The following is an 18960-nucleotide window of genomic DNA, read 5'->3' as shown; positions in this document are numbered from 1 at the left end:
ACTGACGTTTCATATCAAAATTATATAAAAAAAACTATGACAGAAATTGTTTTAGTGGGACCGCATTACAAAATAGAAAAGGTCAAATTTACCTTTAGAGCCAACTCAAAATTTTTATATTATACGGATGGGATGACCAGCTATTTAATTCTCATATGTTAGAACTTCACACTGAACACTTTTACTGAATATTATTGGCCACCCTAATTCCTGTTCTGGAAGCAGCCGTCTTTGATTACAATTCTACTGCTAATCATTGTATACTGCAATTTGTCCCAAGTTTCCAGATCACGGATATTCCCATGTCAGTACCTGTGTATTCTTTGATGCCCAGGATCACTGATATAACAGATGTTATTATTATTATTTAAGGATAAATTATTACTATTATTATTAATATTATTATTATATTATTATTATTATTATTATTATTAGATTATTATTATCTTCCAACGGATTGATTAAGGATAAACATATCTGTCTTGATTAGTAAGTTCCTAAGAATCAGATACCCATGACTGGATCACCTGAAAGTAGTTGAACGAAGAGAAGGCTCTAAGATTGAATTAATGGAATTCTCTCTCTCTCTCGTCACGGGGATACTGCTGAAGATCAATATTTATCCATGATGTATTGGTTCATTTGTACAGCAGCATCAACGAGAGATTAATTGTGACCGAACAGGTGACATTTGCTAATTATTTTGCGCTCTCTCTCTCTCTGATTTAGGAAGATTACTGTGCTTCTTTTTCTGTTTGAATACATGTAATGTATTCTAATGGTTCATGTTCTTACACGCACACTCGCAATATTCTTATTATAGCTGGAGTATATGGAACTTCCATGGAATTCAGCACCTTGGCACGGACCTGGGTATAGAAAATCTATATAAATGTCTTGAATTGTTCTTTAATTTTTGGGGACCCTTTATTTGCCAGGTCTTAGTGTCCTTGTACAATGTAGAAACGTGGAAACAGGGTTACTGAATCGAGTTCTTGTGGAAAATATAAATAGGCCATTTCAATTTCTGTTAGTAAAGGTTGCCTTCATTTTCATGCATAGATAGATTTTATTTTTGTTTGTGTATATATATGTAGCTGTGGTAAGATGCCCCTATGAAAATAGCTCTATGTATAATTAGGTTGGAATACGAGAATAAGTTTAAATGTTCATTGGAAGACAAGCTGAACGCTTCTAATGGTAATATTTGACTCGCCTTTTTATTATGTCTCCCTTTAAATACATTTCCTTTGCTGTCAGGAAAGACCTGCATCTTTCTTTAACCAAAAATCAATGCCCATCATGCCACTGCATAGTAAATGCCTATTTATAAGCATGACACGTCTCATAAACCTTGCTTTGAAAAATCCATGTTTGTTTCCATAGGCCTTCGTGTTTCTTAATTTATATCCAAACGAGCGTGTTGTTTTCTTGTACTTTTTGTCTATTTTTTACGTCATCGCCACCGAAGTTCCTATTCCCACTTTTTATTTTCCTTTTTTCTGTGGGTTTTAGTTCTTCCTTCCACAAGCGTCCCAGCAGGTCCCTTGGCCTGCGGGCGCCAGGCCATAATCACATTGGCTTCTTCAATACACTTCAATATTCCCGTTGACCCAGAGGCTAAAGACTCCACGTTAACTTTTGTCCAACGCTTAACCTCCGTCAAAGGGACCGTCGGGGAATGGGAGTGGAAGTAAAAAAAAAAAGGTGGGGGGAGGTCTGGGATGGGGGGAAGTGTAGGAAAAGGGCTGACGGAGAGGGGAAGAGGGGTTAGGAAGAAGGGAAGTAAAGGGGAAGAGGGTTTTGCGAGTAAAGGCCTCTCATTCTTGTTCATAGTTATACACTGTTTGGAATGTTGTGTTGTCCAACGTTTTGTGCTGGGTTGGGGAAATTGATGTGTTCGTTTCTTCATGCAATTCAATTGTGACTCAGTTTAGTTGGCTCTGATGCTACTTTCGTTTCTTGTTCTTCTGAAATGTATAAATTGATGCTGCCTTTCTGTGTGTATGTTTGTGAATGCTATGACACTTGCCTCGTTAACAAGAGGAACTGCATTGGATTCTCGGCTGTAGCAGTGATGTGGGCTTTTACATTAAACACCAGTGCCCCTTTTGTCACAAACAAGTATGTACCTGATAGTTAGCAGACTGCAGTGAGTGTTGTTGCTGAAGGCACATACGTATGTATATGAGTTAGCATAAAAATCTGTGTATATATAACAACAAACTTGCTGATCTTTATATGCATACTTGTTTGTATGAATGCATGTAGTGAGGTTATTGACAAGTGTAGGAATTCTGGATAATCAAACTTTTATACCAAAGTTTTCAGCCGCAACGCAGAAGTAACGAAAATAAATCTACGTCAATTCATAAAAGTTTACGCGTTTTCGCTCCGGATTCTGGAATTTTTGATTGTTCATTTTGAAAAGTTTCCAAACGAAGGAATGCTGTTAAGGAAGTTCTAGGAAGACGAGAGAGAGAGAGAGAGAGAGAGAGAGAGAGAGAGAGAGAGAGAGAGAGAGAGAGACGAGAGAAAGAGGAGAAGAGAGAGAGAGAGAGAGAGAGAGAGAGAGATTGACTCACAGGTTGAAAGGAAGTCGAAGAAATGTTCTGCTGCCTTTGTACTGTTTTCATTTTCTTTTCTGCGGCGTGTCCCGTAGTCAGAACTGTTATGCATCAGATTGAATCTGTTAATTTGGCCGAAGTTCGTTCGTTTTCTAAACCAATTATTATAATTTACGAGATCCATTTAGACTTCTGCATTATGAAAAGTCGTTGCTTTGAATGTATTTTAAAGGAATGGTGTAACCATCTCTAAATCTTGAATGTTTAATGGTTTTGTCCGAGCAAATGTAATTCACTGCAACGTCGACTTGAAGTAGAACAAGAGACGCGCCCTTGATTTTCGTATGGAAGTATAAATGAGAAGTGGCTGAATGCATGGCCCTCAGGATCAATACTTATTGGACAGGTGCTTGCCTTTTCCTATACGAACTTAAAGGAGAACTGAAAGTTGCTCTCAGTAAGTATTCTGTGATTAATTCCTGTTTAATTATAGAAGAGGAAGAACGTTCCCTTGCATAAATGGATTTGTTAGGCTTACTGATGACAAAGAATCATGAATATATGTAATTTACCAAAGTAAGGAGGATTTCGATGGTTTCAGAATCAGCTTATGGGTGTGAGCCATCCCTGTCATCTTTAATGAATGACATAGGGTTGCTTAATGAATTCAAATGACGTGATTTTGGCATATAACAGGTTTTATTCATTATCTAGATCGTTAACCGTGTCAGAGTGACGTGCAATAATTGATACAAATAATTTTTTGTTTCTGCTTTTGTTGTTGTCACGAAAATGAGACTGAACACTTTAACCATTAGTCACTACTGTATATTGTATAGAAATAACATCAGATATATATATAGATATATATATATATATATATATATATATATATATATATATATATATATACACACGGGTACTACAACTGAATTTTCAAGACTGTTTATTGTTGGTCTTTGCAAAATTAACTTAGGCTTGGTTACTTTGGTTTTTAGGAGTTTTAGGTCTGATACTTAAGTACATATGTTTCTCTTTTAGGTAGTTTATCTGTAAGCAGAGTACTGTTCCCATATGATTTATAAAATTGGGAAATGTGTTCTATCTCCACATCGCCACCTGTCCAATGCCTGAGTAGTGCGACCTTTAGATTATTTGATTACTCCCATTTCACTATTCCAGAAACACCTTTCTTCCTCTGTGTTCCCTATTCAAGTTGAAATGTTGTAAAAACCGAGGCTTGGGCTTCCTTATTTTTCCAAAGGACGTCGAAATAAGTTTAGGCCTTTGCACCTATTTATTTTTGGCAATTTTGTAATTCTGTTCGTATTTCTGCATGGATATTGGTGAATACATCTTTATGGTTACAGTAGTAATTTGAAAGTGGGTTCCTTCCTTACCCTTAATGAATTATTACTATCTTCCACCAACTAATTATTAATTAAAAGTAATAAACGACAGATAAACACAGACCCATAATACGGTTTATGTAAGAGATTTCCCTGGCAGATTGCTAACGAAATAGACTGCTCGACAGAGGTCAGACCAGAAATGAGAAAGAAATTAGGGGGGAGGTCAGAGAAGGGGCTGGTGGCAGTCAGTGCTATTTCGTCATGTTTGAAAACTCAGTGCGCTGGGAGAAAAACCAAACGCCTCATTATCGCTGGTCATCCTAGCGAATACCAAGCATAAAGCGATGTGTTTAATTGCAAAATAGTGAGAAAAAAAAGGAAGATGAAAAAATGGTAGTGTCCAAATAGATTCGAACTGTACGTCTTTTTCAATCAATTCATTTTTCTCATCTTCGTTTTTTTCTTTTGTTCCTCCTTTCTAAGGGCAAACTTTCGGCGTTTGGTACAGCACATTTTACAGTATTTCATGACTTTTACCAAACTATTGGGAATGTGTTGTAGTCGTTAGACATTATTGCATTGCTCTCCTTTCGAATCTAAATACATGGTTACCGAGCTCTTTTCATGAAATAAGTTAGTTGTGGAATAGTTTTGTGTTTGAAGAAATGCTGGTTGTTACTGTGAACTACTCAGTAAGCAGGCTTCTTATGCTTAGTTATTTCGGAAATTACGTACGATATTTTTTCTGACATAACCCGATGATTCTTATACTATGTATATATATAATATATATATATATATATATATATATGTATATATATATATATATATATATAATATATATATATATATTACATGTATGCATGTATGTATGTGTTTATGGGTAAGACAACCGTTATATTCTAAAAATATGAATACTTATACTTACATATATCGAGGAGAAATTACAGTTTAGATATGAAAGTAGAGATTGTATACACGAAAATATCTAAGTATTATATACGAGTCAAAATATATAGGTAAAATACAGATAGATTCTTGGTCGATTTCTTGAAACATGAGGCCAGTTACATGTACGATAAAAAAAAAAAAAAAGCCACGTTGATAAACTGAAACCTTCCGAACTAGAATATTTCTCCCTAACTGCCTTTATCCTTTGTTCTTTGTGGTCATTTTACATAAAAGGTAATAAGCTATTGCTACGCCAACCCCTATATGCAAAATCTCGTTAAATCATATTCATGCTCGATTATATTCCTGAGGATTTAATTCAGTTCCACAATTCATTCAGCTGTTCGTCTACCTATAATTTTCCATTCGTCCATATATAATTTATTTGCCTTTTTATTCAGTTATCATTATTTCTTTTTTTTTTTATTAACATCCGCAATTATCTTCTTCCCCAGTGCCTTCCACGATTATCTGATGTGTGTGACGTCAGCTGCTGAGAAGGAGTGCGGAACGCAGGCAGCTAATTTTATCGAGGAGTACTCGTACCGAACAGCTGGACCTATTATACAGGTAAGGTAGCCACCATTTCTCTGAGAGAGAGAGAGAGAGAGAGAGAGAGAGAGACTACATATTCAATTGCCTTAGCTTGAGTGGCATAGCATTCTGTTTCGACCACAGCATTATTCAGTGACGTAAATATTGTCTTTTCTAAACTGACCCTGTTATAAAACCATCACCTGTGGACCGATTAGCCACTGGGAGAACCCAAATCTAAAGTGGAATTGCCAGGGAGACGCTTAAAACTGATCTAAATATATATGTCGTAATATGCACTTCGAAAGCACTTCTAGGAATAGGTAAACATAACTGTGGAAAACACGTCATGGATTAAGTAAATGAAACTGTTACAAGCTTTTTTTCCCCCTTTGAGTTTTCAATGTCGAATCTCTCAGCATCCAGTCATCGAGATTTGAACGATTTTCTCCACTGTAATCCTCTTAGGGATCAAGCATTACGACGTTTTTCTTAAATTCTCTTATGGTTCCAAAAAGCAAATTGTATTATAGTCTCATTGGGTGTCCCATAACACAAGGAGGCACTGTTCATAGGACAGAAGTACAAGTTACTAGCCAAGACTGAGTGATTAATTATAGTTTTAATATAATTCTTGTTTGTACTGTGAGTATTATAATTTAGAACCATTTTTTTTATATTAATACGAGGCAGTGAGTAAGAGGCAAAGTCAAGGTGTATTCTGATTTATTGACAAAATCTCGGACAGGTCAAGAACTCTTCCGCGCGTAAAAGTTGCAAGTGACATCAGGAGAGAGATCTATGTATACAGACAAATGTTTTCTCACACCTGGTAAAATAGTTAGCAGTTCTATATACCATTGGAAAGAGTTCAAAACATATGGTAGGAAAGCTTGCAATGTCTAACTTGGGTTCGTAATTACAATTCTAACAATGGCATAAAGTAGCCTCTGAAAAATGTGTAAAAGATCGTTTGAATTGGTAGTGCTGGATCTGTGTTTCTTGAGAGTACTTGGTACATCTCAGACTTGTTTTTGAATCAAGGATGCCCTTAGGATCCTGGTGACAGATTGGGACCTCAAAGTACTCTTCCTCTCCCATCTCCCACCGAAAGTAGGCTTAGGTGAGTGGGTCACAGTCTGGGATGTAGGCTTGTTTTAATCTGTCGGTGGAGACCCAAGTGATCCTCCCATCCACTGTCAGCTGGTACATTTTCTCTTTCCGTTGCAGTATGCTGTGTGATTCCAGGCAGGCTGGAGAATGGGGTGGGCGCTTGTATGCATCTACCCTGATAAATCCATACCTTCTTCTGTTGAGGTCTATAGGGGAAATATTCTTTCCTTGCTACATCATATGTTGTCTTTGCTGGCATGATGTTTCCCAATGCTCTACCGACATCTGGAAGAGTCATAGGTTCTGTCAGGTTTTGAAAACGTTTGCCAGTATCACCAGTACTTGTCTGTAGAGTGCTTCTGTCGGCAATGCGTTGAATGTCCTTGGTCCCAACAAGATCCATGGTAATTTATTTCTCCAATTCCTGCCATGACATCTGGCGGTGAGTGCTGATTTGAGGGAGCAATGCAGCCGCTCCACAATGCCATTCACTTCTGGGTGGTATGCTGTTGTGTGAATGAGTTTTGTCTCAAGGTTGGCAGCGAGGAACCTCCATAAGGTGATGAAGTTGGCTCCTCTGTTGCTCACTATGTACTACAGTACTCCACGCTTGCTGACCCAGCCTATCTCACACACAACTCTGCTGTCTGCGGCTTTACTGGTATTGCTTCTGGCCCTCTGGTATTCTGGTCGATGATCATGAAGAGATACCTGTACACCCTCGGAGGGGGCCAGGGGTCCCATGATAAAGACGTGGATGTGGGCTAGTTGTTGCTGTGTTATCTGGAACTCTATCCCTGTTTCTGTGTGCCTCATTATTTTTTGTTTAGCATGGGAGGCTTTCTCTTGTTCGTTTTTTTATGTGCGCCTTCATTCCCAACCTGATTTACTGCTCCAATAGGGTTAGAGTGGTTGATCTGCCCAATAGGTGGGACTGGTTGTGGGTGAGGGTGAAGACTTTCTTTCTCAATGGTAGGTATGGGAGAGGGCATTCGGTATTCATCTTGTAGGCGATGGTGTTCTCTCTCTCGTTGATGGATAGGTCACTCCTGTAAGGGCAGGGTTCTCCCGCACTAGTCACTGTAAGTCCATGTCATCCATCTGTGCCGATACGATATCCCAATCTGGATGGTGTCGATGGAGTTTCAGGAAAGAGCATCTGCAACGTTATTGGAAGAGCCCTTTTAAGTATCATGATGCATTAGTGTTCAGTTATCGACAATAGGTGACACTACTGTCTTGCTGACCAACTGTCTCTGCTTTTGGTGAAGGCATGTACCAACAGTTGTTGGTCTGTCTGCACCATGGATTGTCATCCTTCTAGCATGTGTTGGAAGGCTCTGTGGACTGCCAGTAACTTGTGGTCAAACGTGGAGTACTTTTGTTCTGCTGGTGATAACTTCTTCCTGAAGATTGCCAACAGGCAACAACCATCATCTGTCTTGTTCGAGTACCATGCCCATCACCGTATTACTCTCGTCCATGGTTTGGGTGAGGGACCTATGAGGTAAGGAAAGATTAGTGTAGTGCAGAGGTGATTGCTTTTTTGCCAAGATGAAGGTTTGTTTTTCATAGTAATAAAATGTTTTAGGTCTTCCTTTTGAGCAGTTATATATTGGAGAACCATTATTTCAGCAAGATTGGGTATGAAACTGCGGCAATAGTTGATCATTCCCATGAATTCTTGGACTGCTCTGATTGTTGTTGGCTTTGGGAAGCCTGTGATTGCTTGGACCTTCATCACAAGGGGCTTGATGCCTTTGGGGCTTATTTGGTGTCCCAGGAATTCCACTACTGGTTTTGCCTAGTCATATTTGCCCTTATGGACTATAAGTCTGTTTTCTTTTGAGTATTTGCAGGACCCATCTAACATCTCTGTGTTGTTTGAAGTTGGGGCTGAATGTGAGCAAGTCATCAATGTAGAAAATGCAGTGGGGTAGGTTGCCAGGATTTAATCCATCAGACCTTGAAAGGTCACAGCTGTAGTTAAAGGTGTACATGCCAAAGGGGGTTGATAATGGCAGTCATTTTCTATGTCCTCCATTGCAACCTGAACTTGAGGCTTTTTTGGCATTCCTGCTCATGCCATGTCTTGGAAAGCTTATTTGGCACGGGCAGTTTTTTACTGGGGCCATTCATCTAAAACAGGCATGCATAGGAGGACCTTTGGCAACTAGTATTTGGTGCTGGACATGGTGCTTTGCATGTCTGGTGAAGTCGTGTTGCAAGTTGTATTTAAATACCTCCAGGAACTACTTAAGAGGCAACCTATCTCTGAGTGGGTGGAACTACGGGGATGGGTTGTGTGATAAGCTGCTGTTTCACTATGTCCTCTATCATGATGATGGCTTTTAGGACGTCTGCTCCTAAAAGTGTGATTGTTATGTCCGCTTTGACCAACGACCAGCTGTACTGCTCCCCGCCGAATGACAAATTCATAGTACACTAATGGCAGTGGACACCTGTAGAGTGCTTGGGGGTTGAATTGAGGCATTCATCCGTGTTGGATGGTATGAACAACTTTCATGTGCTGGTGTCAACCAGGAGTCTTTTTGCTTGTACTTGGAAGAAATGCAGCTGAGAGCGGTTTGGTTTCTCTATGAGGCAACCAGTCTGCCCACTGCTTATGTTTAGTTTGTTGGGCCACGTGCACCAGTTGTTTCACATTTTCTGGCTTCATTCCCAAACCTTCAGTGGTAGAAACAAACCCCCTTGGGACATTCTTCTGTTTTGGATTTGTACTTTGGTCTGTTTTTCCACCTGAGGCTCTGGTATGGAGTGTCAGGGCCCTTTGGATCACTGTCCGTCTCTGTATCAGCTGCTGTGGCTGTTGGGCATCTGCTGCTACGGGTGGTTGTGTAGGCTCAGTCAACTTGTGGGCTTGGAGGACAGCGTCGACTATCTTCAGGAGCTCATCGAGGTCCATGGTTGATGCTCTGGGGAAGGCTGCAATTGTTTGGTGGGGCATTGTGAGTAGGACCTCTCTCACAAGGTACAACATAGTCTCTGGGCAGCCATCTTTGGCAGGAATCATAACTAGCCACTGCAGTTGCTTGTAGACATGGGACTGCCGCTGGTCTCCTATTGCTGCCCTCAGGTTGTCTTAAGAACTTCTTTGCTTTGAGGGCAGGCAGCATGCTGAAGGATAACCTTGGCTGGTTCTTCAGCACTTCGTAGGTGACAGTGATCTTTTGGTCGGCGACCCATTCTGTGATTTGTTCAAAGAAGTCATCTGGCAAGAACTCGAGGATGGCATGGCTTTGCAGAATGTGGAGGAGATCTTATACCTGAAGATGGTCTCTGCTCTGAAGAACGAGGCCTCTAGGTTATGGGTTGTGAAGGGTGGCAGGCAGATGCTTGCTGCTGCTGTGGCATTGCTGTTGGATATAGGCTAGTGCTGGCAGTGTCAGTCATCTTCAGGGGCATCAGTATGATGAGGCGGCAATAAGAGGCAGAATCAAGGTGTAATCTGATTTCTTGACACAATCTCGCATAGGTCAAGATCTCTTGTTTGTGTAAAAGTAGCATTTTTGACATTGGGGAAAAACAGAGATATCTATATGAAGCCTTATGTGTTTTCTCACACTTGGCAAAGTGGTTAGTAATTCTATATACAAATTGGAATGTGTTCAATACATATGGTTGGAAAGCTCGTAATGTCTGACGATTTGTAATTACAGTTCCAACGGTGTCATAAAATAGCTTCTGAAAAATGCGTCAAGATCGTTTGAATCAGGAGCGCTGGATCTGTGTTTTATGAGATTACTCGGTGCATCTTGTAGAATTTTGTTATTGAAGCAAGGATGCCCTGAGCGTCCCAGCGACTGATCTGGACCTCACAATATAAGTAATATCTTCTGAAATCTTAGCTAACATATTTCCCTTGTGGTCAACTAGCACTTTGAGACGCAGCTGGCTTGGCATTCTATTTTCATTTACAGGAAACTATACATCTCAAGAGTTATTTTTCAGTCGCATCCGGAGTTCATTCCACTTTCAAACCTGAAGACAAAAAAATGCATTAAAGACTCGTTTATTTCAGTCTTGATCAAAAAGACAAAGTTGCTGAAGAGATTAGCAACATTTCTATATAATCCTTAAGAACCTGAAAAGTGAGTGTCCTCCAAGCTCTTCACATTCTCTCTCTCTCTCTCTCTCTCTCTCTCTCTCTCTCTCTCTATCTCTCTCTCTCTCTCTCTCTCTCTCTCTCTCTCTCTCTCTCATCTTATAAAGGGAAGAGACATTGGTAGGTCTTGATGGGGATTGAATGGGTAGGTCCAGGTCGGTGGTCTTAGTCTGGGTGTGTTTTGGCGGGTGGGTGGGGTGAAGGGGGAGGGGCTACTTCCCAAGGGAGTGTTCCAGCCCCATTGGCCCTTCGGCCGAAGGCGCACCATGAGGTTATTGGAAGTTACAAAAAACGCCTTTCCCATCCATAATCCATTTGCCCCGCCGCCGCCGGACCTCTCCCCACCTTTTATGATGTCGAAGTTATTTTCCCATTCTCCGAAAGAAGCCTCCTTTTGAAATGGCATTCGTAGGCGCGGATGCCTACTTTGGCGTATCAAACGAAACTTTCATTTTCATGGCGTCTTAGCAGTGGCCATTTCATTTTCCTTGTGTGTGCTGCAAAATAAGATATGAATTTCCATCGACGGTTTCAGGAATTTGAAGCTAGTTAGATAAAAGTACATTGCTCTGTAATGCTCAGTTTAACAAAAAGACTATTGGTAAGCTGAATAAAATTTCCCTGTAGATATTAATAAAATGTTACTACAAAATACAACGATAAATTCCATAAGTGATATTATATGAAAAAGGCCTACTCGGGTTTGTAATGAAACTTTCGTTCGTTATACTCAAGAATTTTGGGGCGAATTGAGTAACTCCTATAAATGGATGGTGGACCTGAAATTAAATGTTTTAGATAGCTGATAATAAAACTTGTTTTTAGGGGTAATATGAATATTCCTTATACCATGCAATCTGAAATTTTAAGGTGTTCATGAAAGATACATCGAATTAATCATATCCTAAATTTATTAAAATACCCATCAGCTCATTGATCTGTACTTTTTTTTTTATAATACTGAGAAACAGTTTCATCGAAATATTTGCAGAATTGTTCACTTTTCCCTCTTTCTTTTCAGACACGGTGTAAAGTGTATGTGCCTGGCAGCTTACAGTGTACACACAGCACGGCGGCTCTAAGCAAAGGAGCCTCCTTTCTTGGACTTTCACTTCTTGTGGTAGCTCCTTTAATTCTTCATCACCTGCTGTAGTTAGATTCCGTAAACGACTCGTTGAGAAGGCGGCTCAAGACTGCTCAGAAAAACAATCAAGAATCGAAATTTTGTAGTCCTAAGGAGGTCACTGTATTGCCTGGAGGCTACGAACGAGACCTTGGGCTGCTCTAAGTATCACGAAGCACCATCTGACGCTTCCATGAAGTCAAACGTGATATCCAGAAAGTTTCTACAAGAACATATCACTAAAATTTTGGGGAAAACTAGTTCGGTTCTCATGTTACGTCAGTTTTCATCTGGATTTTCTGTTTATGGAAGTCAAAGGGAAATATCCTTATTCTAATTTTTGTGGTTTTAATAATTTCATGCAGTTGTTGGTCGGTATTGTATCTGTGTTATTTTGAGTTTTCATAATAGAGGCTCACTTAGTCATCAAAAGCTCGTAGAAATGAGCTTACTAAACCCATGACAAAACATTAATGCTGACCAACAACTTTGAAGAAGGACGCTGGGGTAAAACCTTCATACAATATTTGTTTTATCACGGATACTTCCGGCGTCTAGTAGATGTTATTGTTATTGCGGTGCAAACGCTGCTATGTCATGTCAGTTTTATATGATGATCGAAAAGATAATAGAAACTAATTCTGGCCAATATAACACTGCAAAGGAGATGGAATTCTCAAAGTAACTGTGAGTTTGTTGAATATTCAAAATGATTTGGTATGAAAATGTACAATTAAGATTTATTTTGGCTTCTGTTGAAATGCTTTGCAAAATATTTGCCTTTGAAGTATCTGTTGTCGTCAGTAGTGTTGTCATTTTATTTATAGTAGACACAGAACTCATTAAATTGTCGACAAGAGAGGCACATGGGTCGAAAAGAATTGTCAAGACAAACGACAATACTCCAATAATGATTTCTGTTTAGCTCTTTTTCTGTGACGCGACAACTGTCATAATTTTACGAAAGTCTAACATTTAATACTGTATATATGATGCATTCCATTACTATCTTAGCAAGAAGAGAATATCGATATTAACGGTAGATAGTTATTGTCAGTGCAGTGAGGTTCGATGTATCAATACCTCGCGCATTTATAGACCACATTTTGTAACTTGGTTTATTCTTTCTCTGGATTCTGATGGCCACATATCCTCCTGTCATTCTTGCAGTCGTTATTTGTCTTCCAGAAGGCAGAGGTGACGAGGGAAATCAAAGGTATGAAAATAAACGAAGTAGTCCGGAAAAAATAATACTTTCGAATATTTTTGTGACAAAGAAAATTGTAAACATCTATTTGTGAATGGAAGTTTTTGCTTTTTTTATAAAGGTTAAGGGTCGAGGTTTAATATAAAACCTCCATGAAGTTGATAAATAACAACGTGTAGCAATCGTTGCAACACCATTAGCTCATGAATTCGCGCAGTACACGGTCTGAATGGTAATAATGAATTTCGTGTAATCCTAAGTCACAGAAACCGAGATTTCCTTCACTGGAGATCAGTTGTTTTGTGGCATGAACGTTCTGGCATTGATGCTGTCTTTCGTGAAGAGATGTGATCAAAGTGTGAAAAGCAAAGTGAAGTGAACGAATCTGTCATGTTTTTTCGTGTTCAAGAAATACAGATGCATCAGAAAAAAATCCTCCTGCAATGAAGTCTTGTGTCAACTGCGAAAACTGTTTTTCTTAAGTGACTGGTTTGGTGGAAAGGAAATGACAGAGGCAATTGATTCAGTTCAATTGTGAAGGGCTGCATTTAATAGTTACAAAAGTATTTCTCTTCAAAATTAGAGAACTATAATCAACATAATAGAATTTGGTTGTGATACTTTCACTGGAGAACTTAATACAGAAGAGGAGTGTATTCTCAAAATATTGTGGCATATATATATATATATATATATATATATATATATATATATATATATATATATATATAATATATATATATATATATATAGTGTGTGAGGGTTGCGTGTAAGCATAAGTACATATGATTACTTATTATATATAATATATATATAATATATATATATAATGCAAATATACATATACATATATATATATATACATACACATATGCATACATATATATGTTTGTACTACGTATATATGTATCAAAAGCCACATATATTAATCACGTGACTTCCTAAACTAGTTGGAGTTTTTCAGTGCCATTCAGCTGTGATCTCTTTATCATATATATTAAGTTAGTTGACTGCAATCATTATATACTTGTATTTCTGTACTTATACAATACTTCATGTTATTTCTCCTTTCATGTAATAGTTGCGAAGTATGAAATGATCACCTGATGTGAAGAATCACTTGCGTAATGATTTTTTTTTCTCTGTCGTTAATTGACAGTAGAGCTTTTTATATGGCTGGAAATCAGTTGAGTAATAGTAGGACTACTAGAGAAATAATAATAATAATAATAATAAAAAGAGCCTTATGTTCTGAGCCTTTCCAGGCTTTGCTACAGACACAGACCAGCCAATATTTCTTGTCAGATTCTTGACCTGAACGATATTTTCTTTCCTCTGTTACTACCATGCTTAAACAATATCTGACCAATGGGATAAGAGAAATGAAGAATAGTTTGTGTAAAGATATTATAGTTGACAGTTTCATATTTTCTATAGATTCTAGTGAAAGATTTTTGTGCATCATTGTACAGTGGTGAGTCTCTCTGCTGTTACATATATTTATGTGGTGGTGTACATGGAACATGCTGGTCTGTACATAGCTGCCTAGCGATGCTTCGTTGAGTATTGTTGTACTTATTATATACTGCTCACTTGGGAAACTTAGAGGCTATAATGATAATGGTTATAATTATAAGACATTTGTTAATATCAAAGATCTGTTTTGCCTTGGAACGAAACTCTCTCCCTCTCTCTCTTCTGATATTTATTCCGGGCAATGTAAACAAAAAATATTTATGAAGACATGTAATTTAACTTGGAATATATGGCGTATAGTATAGGATTTTCTTGTTACTGTGAGACTGCGAAGTACTAATCAATGCCTATTGAACAGGATAAAAGTTAAAGATGCCACCAGTCATTAAAAGAAGTACTTTAACCACAAGAAGCAAAGGTCATGTGCATAGATTATTATACAGATTTAAAACTGGCTGGAATGAAATCACTCTCACCTGTAAACTTGGTAGAAGTTCTCTTGTCTCTCCTCTCTTATTTTTCTCTTAAGCTTGTACACCTTTCTCTTAATTTCTTTTGGAGTTGGCACCATTTCGTACGCACTAGATTCCGGTCGACCTTTCCACTCAAGTCTCGCTGTAGAAGCTTCCCTGAAGGAAATAGTATATCATGATGAAAAGGATAATGACGTTCACCTGGTTGTCTATTTTTATATGTATCTGTATATACAGTAATATTGAACTTCCATTCATTTTTCATTGTGTTGTGTGATGCATACCGCCTCGTAGTAACATGGTATATTTGTGTTATAGAAATGGGAATGCAATGGAAAGATTTGGAAAATGAATCATTAGACATAATAGGAAACTCCCATGACAGACCCATTCTTCCCGTGATTATCTGCTGAGAATGGCTGCTGAGCAGAGACCCGGTCTTTGGTGCAGTTCCCCCTTCAAGGATGTCGCCCACCTATCATATGGCAAAATGCATTTTTGGCCAAAACTCTCGCCAAATTTCTCCATTGCTTTCTCTTCGCTGAAACGTTTACCAAATGTGAAAGACTGAACGTGAGGAAGCGTTATATAAAATGCTGTTGTTCCCATTGCTTTATCTCGCCCGGTATTCCTTCTAGCTGGTAAACAAGGAGTTGAGGGTTGGGGGAGACACGTTTTGCCTCGACTCCTCTCTTCTATACACCCATTACTATGTATACATACACACACACACACACCCAACGCCCATCCTTTTCCTGTATCATTTTCACTGGTTCTTTTCATGTAATGCCTCTAAGTCAGTATTGTAATAAATTAATAAAACCTGTGCACTTGTCTTTCTTCATGTCAAAACTCCTTTGATTTTTGTTCCACGTACGTGTACCAGCGGCGTGTGAGGGACTCCCGCACAAACAATTTCATTGAGGTAAGTTCGAATGTTCACTGGTGCCTACATGTTACTATGGCAGTCGACAAAGATAATGATATTTGGCTACTCTGTGGTTAGTAAGGGAAACGACGAAATGATGCCGAGTGTTGTAGTGATATTCTTTGTTTGAAATTGTAATTAAAGACTCTTCAAAGCCGACGACTTTCGAGATGACCTCTTCCTGAGATAATTCTGTGGGAGAGAGAGGCAAGGCGCAAACAAGGGGTTTGAGGAAAACAAGCACGAGTCCATTTCTAGCTCCTTGTAGCATCTCGCCAACCTTTGCTGCTATCAAAGTTGCAAAAACCAGCTGCAAAAATGAAATAGTACATCTTTGCAATATTAGTATGTGACATCACCTCGACGATCAAGCGTAACTTCAGATATCGTCAATTCATTTTCGTAAAAAAATGTACAACATGAAATTCTACATGAACGACCAAAAGAAACACTATATTGCTAAAGAGTATTAATGAGTATTAATTTGTTCCCCAAGTCACCGATGTAAATAACATTTAACATTGTCTGACACTCCCATCATCGTATAATTTCGTGGACGGCAGAAATAATTTAATTTTGTTTGGAAGTCGCTCGAGTTTCTAGAGGCATAATCATTAGAATTCTATCTTTAATGAGTTGCGAAAAATTATGCACCGGCTTATTTATTTTATCATTTTTGGGGGTGGGCGGGGGAGCGGTTACAAGAGATGATGTCTTAATTAGGACCCTCGCTCATTACAGCATCAAATCTCAAGCAAGGGAAACGTGGACAGAATTCTTGCTCCGTGGTTCATGTCTAAGAATAGAGCATCATTTATGCTTACGAATAAAACAGCATTACCATAAATTAGTTTAATGAGACGACAGAGTCATATTACTAAACTCTCACAGAGCTCTCTGGAATAACTTGCTCTCACATGAGAGTAAATGAAAAGTGTGAAATGAGGCAAGGGAAATTTTCTCTATTAACCAACGTGCAAGTATCCTCTGCAGATCGGGATTACCTAATTACTTGGCGTAACTAACAAGAGAATGATGTTATGAGTACATCTTTTTCGAATGAAAAATATTCACATTAGCCACTATCCGCTCAAATCTTTCCACATGACTCAGCCATCTAAAAACGTCCTCGTCCATTTTTTCCACTTACGCTAGCCCTTTTACTACTACTACTACTACTACTACTACTACTACTACTACTACCATCTGTCTCAACATTGTTCACCCACTTCTTGTGTTTTTATTCAACATATACTAAGCAGATAATTCATCTTTAAAACTTCAATATTTTTTTTTACATTCAGAAACCTGCAAACTTCACTTCACAAAGGAGAGCTGGCTCAACAATTCATTTATACATCTAACATTGGCTTCCACAGGCTTCAAACTTCCTTCCAGCCTTTTGCACATACCTACCCTACGAATCTCCCATGCTTTACAATTCTTAGCTACTTGAAATATCAGTCTACTCTAACGGATACAAATCCATCCACCTCCTGCCAAGATAAAAGTATGGAAATGTAGCCGAGTTTATTAACGAAAGTGTTTTTAGCCCGTCTCAGAACGGCAAAACTTTCTAAGTGCGGAGGTCCATAAGGCCCAGGCCACACTAGTGGGCACTGCCCCACTGGCAAGCACTGTTCCCATAACCCGTTTCAGCGCCTCAGCGGCGTGGTTGGTATGGTATTAGTGTCCCACCTCGGTGGTCGCGGGTTCGATTCTCGGCCATTCCATTGAGGAGTGAGAGATGTGTATTTCTGGTGATAGAAGTTCACTCTCGACGTGGTTCGGAAGTCACGTAAAGCCGTTGGTCCCGTTGCTGAATAACCACTGGTTCCATGCAACGTAAAAAGCACCATACAAACAAACAATGCAAACATAACCCGTTTCACTATACTGACTGGCCGAGTATGGAGCCAGAACGAGGCGATTGTCTGGTAGCAGTGCTTCAGAAGCGAGTGAAAATATAATAAACAGCTGGAAGTGCCCGACGGATATGCCCGCTATTGTGGACAGGTCATAACGCAGCAACACTTCGCCTAATGAAAACATTTCGCTGAAATGTCACTTGTCGAACGTTGTATAGTATGTCATTGTGCTCTTGCATCTTATTTATGCAACGGAAACTAATCTGCTTAAAAATGAACGCTTTATGCAATGGTGTTTCAAGTACAGTGCAATACAAAAATAACTCGTGTTAAAATATAGTACCTTATGCGTATGTAGCAAGAATCACCACCTGCATAAATACAAGAAGCAAAAATTCATAATAACGTTCAGATTCAGTAAAAACGTCCCAGATATTACAAATGCATTGACGTAATCATGACAGAATATCTATCTGGGATTAACGAAACCTTTCTTGCCTGGTTGGTTGCACAAAGCTTCCCCCTTTCAGCTTTAAATTCGCCGAGTCACTGACAGAAATTATCCACACGTATATATAATATATATGTCTTTATAAGCAATGATCACCGAGGACATACATAATAATAACCTAATAATAAGACACGAAGGTAATTTCATACAACGCCACAAAAACAAAATTAAGTATCCGCACCTTTCTCAAATATGTAGACTTACGACCTAAACCATATATAATGACAACTCTACAAGGATACAATAAAATAATTCTTTATTGCGTAGTATTTCTTTTGAAATCACGGTAGTTATCGGTACTGAAAAATTCTTTTAAAATATACGAACTCTGTGGCGTTTATGGATAAAATGTGCTTAGTGCATGGTATTTGAAAACTCATTCACGCACTTGTGATTCTAGACGAAAATATATATCTAAGGTTTGTGTATATATTTATTCCTAATTACTTAGATGTCTCCGTTTCGTTTGCATAGCACGGACATTCTCAACTTGATTAAGCATGTATGTTGTGATAGAGAGAGAGAATAGCCCCCTCTCTCTCTCTCTCTCTCTCTCTCTCTCTCTCTCTCTCTCTCTCTCTCTCCCCTTCACCCCTTCTGCCTTGTGGCGTCCTTTTTTTCGCGCCCTGTCTCATTTATATTCATAGAGGTGGCAAATATAATCTCTGTGGAGATTTCACGCCAATGATGATAATTAAGAGTAAAATATTCCATTACCACATTGGCATCAT

The 18960-nt window shown here is 38.7% G+C and overlaps 1 protein-coding gene and 1 pseudogene across 3 annotated transcripts in view; one reads left to right on the top strand and one right to left on the bottom strand.

The window, feature by feature from the left end:
• Nucleotides 1-13680, top strand: part of LOC135218488 (uncharacterized) — a 437434-nt pseudogene extending 423754 nt beyond the window's left edge.
• Nucleotides 13681-14483: 803 nt separating this feature from the next.
• The window catches only part of LOC135218490 (uncharacterized), a 256375-nt gene continuing 251898 nt past the window's right edge, over nt 14484-18960 (bottom strand). For all 3 annotated transcript variants that reach the window (XR_010315343.1, XR_010315342.1, XM_064254836.1), the window contains one exon: nt 14484-15078. Coding sequence is in view for 1 of the 3 variants with exons in the window: in XM_064254836.1 (XP_064110906.1) it covers nt 14922-15078 (157 nt within the window). In the remaining 2 variants the exon portion in view is untranslated. The remainder of the gene's footprint in view (nt 15079-18960) is intronic.

Source organism: Macrobrachium nipponense, chromosome 9, assembly GCF_015104395.2.
Source record: "Macrobrachium nipponense isolate FS-2020 chromosome 9, ASM1510439v2, whole genome shotgun sequence".
In the NCBI taxonomy this organism is placed as follows: domain Eukaryota; kingdom Metazoa; phylum Arthropoda; class Malacostraca; order Decapoda; family Palaemonidae; genus Macrobrachium; species Macrobrachium nipponense.
Note: the sequence above shows the minus strand (reverse complement) of the source record. Positions and strands in the feature narration are given on the sequence as shown.